This window comes from Poecilia formosa, unplaced genomic scaffold, assembly GCF_000485575.1.
Source record: "Poecilia formosa unplaced genomic scaffold, Poecilia_formosa-5.1.2 Scaffold436, whole genome shotgun sequence".
NCBI classification, from domain to species: domain Eukaryota; kingdom Metazoa; phylum Chordata; class Actinopteri; order Cyprinodontiformes; family Poeciliidae; genus Poecilia; species Poecilia formosa.
The window spans coordinates 233,683-239,682 of NW_006800375.1; the positions used below are offsets into that span (position 1 = coordinate 233,683).

Sequence of the window (6,000 nt, forward strand, 5' to 3'; positions counted from 1 at the left end):
CTGAAAGTACAGTAGTGATGTTGCATCGCTCAACTCTGATCCATTTTAAACCTCAGCAGCAGTTGTTAGCTTGCAGGGAACTGGAACGCTGGCCAATGAGTAACGCTTGTAAAATGGAGTTGGACATGGTTATGTTAAATAACAATGGAAACAAATACCTGCATTCATAGGGGTTATATGGATCATTTCAAGAGGTAGAAATAATGGCAATAAATATTTTAAAATAAAAATCAAACAGTGCTTGATTAAGAGTTCCTACACATAAAACAGATGGAATACCATTTATTTTAGTTATGCTGCTGCTCCAACAACAGTTTTGGTAGGTCTGCTGTTGTGCTGACATCTTTTGGTTTTCAGGCCATGGATTGAACAGAGCTGTGATGTATTCAAACCCTGGCACTTCGTTTTAGAACCTGACCCTGATTCTCCACCACCGTCTCCCTGATCTGTCTGCTCTGCTCCTCACTCTCTATGATGCTGCTTGTACCTGAATGTTCTGACATTAACTCTTCCAGAAATAGGAAAAGTGGATTAAATCACAACTATTATCACAACAGCAAAGTTGGCAATTTTGAAACTTCGAAGGATTTGATAGAATATATGGTTTATTTTAAGCTCCAGTAATATACTTTCACTACCCTCACTGGAAATACTTTAAGTATGGCTTTAATGGAAGCTAAAGCTAAAGCTCACAAATAGCATTCTGGTTATTGTGATTGCTTTCAGCAAGTCAAATTTAAGACTTTTTAAGACCTTTTCAATGTCACCTTAAATGAAATTTAAGACCTGGAAAATTTAAATATAGGTGATAGTTGGGGAATCCTGCTGTATTACAGTCAAAGATAACAAGTGTATCCCACACTGAGATACATTCAAGTTTTGTTTCTGTGTAAAATTACATATTAGAGAATATATGACACATAGTCCTGCTGAAAGAAAATTTAATGTAAATAAGACAGACTTACGTTTTTTTTGTTACTTTAGTTCCCAAGTTATTCTACTCTATAATTTATTACTAATCTATTAATTAGGTAACTTCTAAAGGTCATTGGTAAAACTGTATTTTATTTAGCAGCATTAGAGTAAAGCGAACTCAGTAGAAATTAATGCTGGTTTTCATGGTATATTTATATTGTATATAAAAAACTTTCACTTTGTAATTATGTATGAAGATTAGCTTTTACGCTAATATTTTAAACCCAAACAACATACATTGAAGTTGGATAGTTTTGATGTTACAAAAATTGAGAAATCAGTTATGCTGCTAATTTCTCAGCATGCTAACTTTTTCAATGTGACGTCATTTAATTTCACCTGAAATCCCTTGTTCACCTGAAACTTTTCACAGCAACTGTATCAAAACAAAATGAAAGGTTCTTCTAGTCTAAAGTGATCAGAACTCCATTCTATTGTCCCCAGAGATGAGATTCAACAAATTATGAACAGGATGAATAAAATCTTTATGAAAAGATCGTAAACTCACCGTCACAACTGAACAGCAAGGAGGGAAAGGCAGAAAGAAGGAAGAGATAAAAAAATATCATTAGTAAAAAAACAAAACAAAAAAAACAAAACAAACGCGAAAAACAACAGGGTTTCAGGATATGCAAACAAACAAGTCCATTACTACACCATTGTCATTATTATTATTACACTATGAAGGTGGAGCGTAACCATGAGTTTGTTTCTGTTCAGTGTGAACTTACTAGTGCGGCAGTATGGGTAAGCGTTCCAAGCTTTTTCGTGAAAAACTAATGCTCCCTCTGGTGCAATCATCTTCACATACCCAGGAACTTTACTGCAGTCAGAGAGACACAAAGAACATTTTTACACAAATAAGACATGTAAATTCATAAATATTATAGTGGGTAGTTTGTAACAGCCTCTAGTCTATTTTATTATTGTCAACAACTTCTAATGCAATCATTAGTGTTAAAGTCTAATCGCTAAGCCAAGCAGGAGGAACACATATCAGAACTGTGATTCTTCAGGAAGACTTGAATAAAAAAAAAAATAGCTTTTCAATCTGAATTTATTCACATTTTATCTAAAATAGATGTGAAGGTTGTTCTCTCACTAAAGTGAACATTTTTTTTCCCACTCACAGATTTATGCAGCTGTTCATGACACCCTTTCAGAGGTTTGTGTAAAGATCAGCTGCACAGTGCACCATTAGGTTTGGTGTTGGACATGACTTAAGACTTAACTAGATAAAGTGTGTGTTGTCATTTTCCACATGTTACTCCTTCCTTCTGTTCATGCACTAGTTTTCTGCTTTTGCTTTGAAAGTATTCAGGCATGTTGCTGAACTCATCCTGGGTTCTGTTGTAAACTACACTGTGAAAAGCTCGGGCCACCAAATGTAGATTAGAGTCCTGCAGAACAGATCTGTCATAAAACCTTACAAACACAGCACAGACTAGATGTTTGGCTGACTGAACATTTAAGGAATGCTGGAAATGCAATTAGTAATCACACCAGTGAACAGAAAGACACAAACGCAGGTTTAAACATGAATCTTAATGGATTCGCTTCTCACACGTTCCAGGTTCTGTTAGTGTGCAGCAAAAAGGATAACAGAGCTGTCTAAGTGTCAAACAGAGCAGCTGGATTATGGAAAATTCTAATTATTTTGGTAAATGTTGAAAAATACTATTATTTACTGGAATTAATACAGGAGTTTTCAAAAACACTGCATGTATTGCACCCAAACTAATGAACAAAAACCCTAGGGCCTGTGGAAATCTCTTCATTTTATTTCAAATTTCATCTTGTTTCTATTTGTATTTCTCTATTTTCCATGTTTTGGGTGAGGCAGGATGCACCCTGGCCTGGTTTCCAGGGCAACACCAGGTAGTCACGTTTCTGGACTGTGGGAGGAAACCGGAGTGCCAGGAGGGAACCCCTGAATGCACAGGGAGAACATGCAGGAAGACGGCAGGCTGGACCTGAAAGCCTGGACCGTCTTACTGAAAGGCAGCAGAACTGATCAGGGCTCCACTTAAAACATTTAGTTAATATTGAAAAGGCTGTGAGGAGCAGAACAGTCAGNCAGGGTGCACCCTGGACTGGTTTCCAGGGCAACACCAGGTAGTCACGTTTCTGGACTGTGGGAGGAAACCGGAGTGCCAGGAGGGAACCCCTGAATGCGCAGGGAGAACATGCAGGAAGACGGCAGGCTGGACCTGAAAGAACTAATCAGGGCTCCACTTAAAACATTTAATTAATATTGAAAAGGCTGTGAGGAGCAGAACAGTCAGACGTTGTCTTTTCATTGGGAATGTGAGAGTAAAGAAAAAGTCAAAGCTTGTTAATCACCCACTTATGAAAAAATAAAATAAAATCAGCAATATTCTTGGGTTTTTTATATAGCAAATTCCATTTTATTGAGGAAATTCCTAAATTCCCAGTGCTTTTTCCAGAGAGCCTTAGGACAGAACATGAAAAATTATTCTAATAATGATGTTTTTGTTTGTTGTTTTTAAGATTGTTTGATAATTATTGAGTCGAAACTGGAAAACAAACTCAGATTAATTGCACACCTAATGTCAAGCATCTTAAACCAATTTTAGGTATTTCATATTGGCCTACAGAATTTGCCAACTCAGAATGGGTTCAGTGATAAACATGAAATCCGTACAAATGAAAAAACAAAAACAACATAACCAAGTGGTGTCACAACAACAATGGAAATGTTTAGCATGTAGTATGGATATTTTAACTTGAAACCTTTTTTTGTTGTTGCTTATTCTCATTTTCTCGGTTGACACTTCTGTAAATTTTGTTCGCACAAATTGGTGAATAAAAAATAATTTAAAAAAGCAACAAAAATAAAAAAGATGTGAAACTCCTTCTTTAGCGCCTTCATGGCCTTAAGAATTTAAAAAGCTCTGACAAACCAAGGACTGATAAAACCCCAACACCAACTTTTCCTCAACACATTTAAATTGTTCAGAGCTAAAAAAGAAGTTAGTGTTTAATGATATGTCAAGACCCATAGGTAGTTTTTCTGATTTTCAATACTTAACAGAGCAATTACACAAAAACAAGACTTGCCTCTTTAGATGATATATTTTGTGTGTATATTGTCCCTTCTCTCCTTCCTTCTCGTACGGTTCATTTTTCAGAACTTCGATTCCTTCTCCTCCTCCCGTCTCATTCTTGCTAGCCTCAGCCACAGAGTACAGTTGCCCTACTTGATACTGTAGGAAAAAATTAAATAAAAGCAGAGTGATAATGCAAATGTCACAAATCCTTACAAAGTAGAACAAAAAGAAAAGATTAAGCAGAGAAGCAGCAGTTCCACTAAAAGACACCAGAGGCTGTAAGTTACTGGACAAAATGTTTTGACTCAAATTAAGTATTTAGTACCAAAAAAAAAAAAAATTAAGAAAAAAACACGAAAAGACAATATCACTCACCTCTTCGACAGAGACCGGCAACACGACACGGCTGGGAAGGAAAACAGGGAAGATGTAGAAAAACTGATGTTAGACACAACCAAAACAATGAGAAGTCACAAAACTCAGGAAAGGAGCGATAGAAGTGAGCCTGTCGCAATAAATAAATTTCAACAAGATGCATCATTTCTGTTTACATGATTGTTTTTCTCTTTCTACCAAAGACTGGATGATAAAAGTCTTCAGTATCAACCAGCCTCCAGTTTTAAGGACAATTTTGATTGCAGAGTTCAGTATGCATTTTATTATTATTTTTTGTTTTGTTTGGTTGTTCTCTAAATGCATTTTGAATATTTAGAATGTCTTCCAGAAATGACTTCCCCCTCCCAATTGATGAGAGGTGTACTTTGCCATAATCAAATTACTTGAAATTGGTCTCAAAAACATTACCATTTACTGTAATAACTTTTAGGAGAATTTATCGTCCAGCAACATAAGACAGGTCTAGTTATAAGTTGATTAAACATATTGTTTTAAAAAGATTCTGTCATACTGTTCCTAAAGTCTTTTTCATTTAATTTTATTTTCTAGCCATCTAAAGCTAAATTCATGTAAGAAAACTCCTCTTTTTAAAGGTGCAGGCTCTGTTCTGGTGTCAATGGGTTTTTTTTTTTGGGGGGGGGGTTCAGTTGCTCAGCAATATTTTGAAGGCGTGTCTACTGCTTACATATCGCAACTTAACCATGGCATTCGTGAAGCGAGAACCTTGTGGTGGTAAAAGTGTTGTGCTGTGCCTCCCACCTACTGCACACTTGCCAATTTGGCTCCTTGACAAGCTGCTCTGCTGCCTCAAAGGACTCATCAAATTCAACCCACTGTTCTGACTTTGTGCTTTGGCACAAAACGCAGGAGCGCTATGAGGAGAAAGCATCAGGAATACCACATGGATTAAAAAAAAAGCCTTTATACAACATGAATATGAATTATGTTTTTGAAGCATATTTCAGTTTCTATAGAGCTTTTCTATAGAAAAAGCTCTATAGCTTTTTCTTAGCTTAGCTGTGCTTAGCTAAGATGCTAAACACAGCTTAAATGTCTACTGAGATAATTTTGGCTTTTACATAATGTGACATTGCCTCTTATTAGAACATGAATATTGACAGTCTGGGCCAGATATTAGAAAGGGCGCACAAGGGCAGTAGCCCTGGGCGCCAATTTTTTTGGGGGGAAACGAAGACTATTTTTTAAATGAATGAATGTTTTGCACTGTACTTTATATAAAACTTAAGTCAGTGTCAGATGAATTGTAGCAATAGTTTGGGATTCTCATAAACATAAATGTAAACAAGTGTTTGAAAATTACAAAGTTATAGTCAATTTTTTTGCGAACAAATTAAGCTACTGCTGTGTTGATGTTTTACACTTACCATGCATCAAGACATAAATATGACGACTAATTAATGTAATGTCACTTGTATAAGTAGAAGAACTTTCCTATGGTAGACAGGACACCAACACTGTCTCCAGCCCATATGCCCTCTTCTTTGTATATCAGACCCTGGAGGCTGCTCACAGCAAGAGAAAGGGATGTTTTTATATT

General features: G+C 36.2%; 1 protein-coding gene and 1 long non-coding RNA gene across 3 annotated transcripts in view; one reads left to right on the forward strand and one right to left on the reverse strand.

The window, feature by feature from the left end:
* Positions 1-6,000, forward strand: part of LOC107833729 (uncharacterized) — a 19,105-nt gene that overhangs the window by 11,029 nt on the left and 2,076 nt on the right. The window contains exon 2 of the long non-coding RNA XR_001659493.1: positions 5,799-5,814. This is a non-coding gene — a long non-coding RNA (uncharacterized LOC107833729). The remainder of the gene's footprint in view (positions 1-5,798; positions 5,815-6,000) is intronic.
* The window catches only part of pitpnb (phosphatidylinositol transfer protein, beta), a 17,642-nt gene that overhangs the window by 9,045 nt on the left and 2,597 nt on the right, over positions 1-6,000 (reverse strand). For both annotated transcript variants that reach the window (XM_007577293.2, XM_007577294.2), the window contains exons 2-5: positions 4,422-4,452; positions 4,057-4,202; positions 1,707-1,798; positions 1,484-1,491 (exon numbers count right to left, since the gene is read on the reverse strand). In XM_007577293.2, coding sequence (XP_007577355.1) covers positions 1,484-1,491; positions 1,707-1,798; positions 4,057-4,202; positions 4,422-4,452 — 277 coding nt within the window. The remainder of the gene's footprint in view (positions 1-1,483; positions 1,492-1,706; positions 1,799-4,056; positions 4,203-4,421; positions 4,453-6,000) is intronic.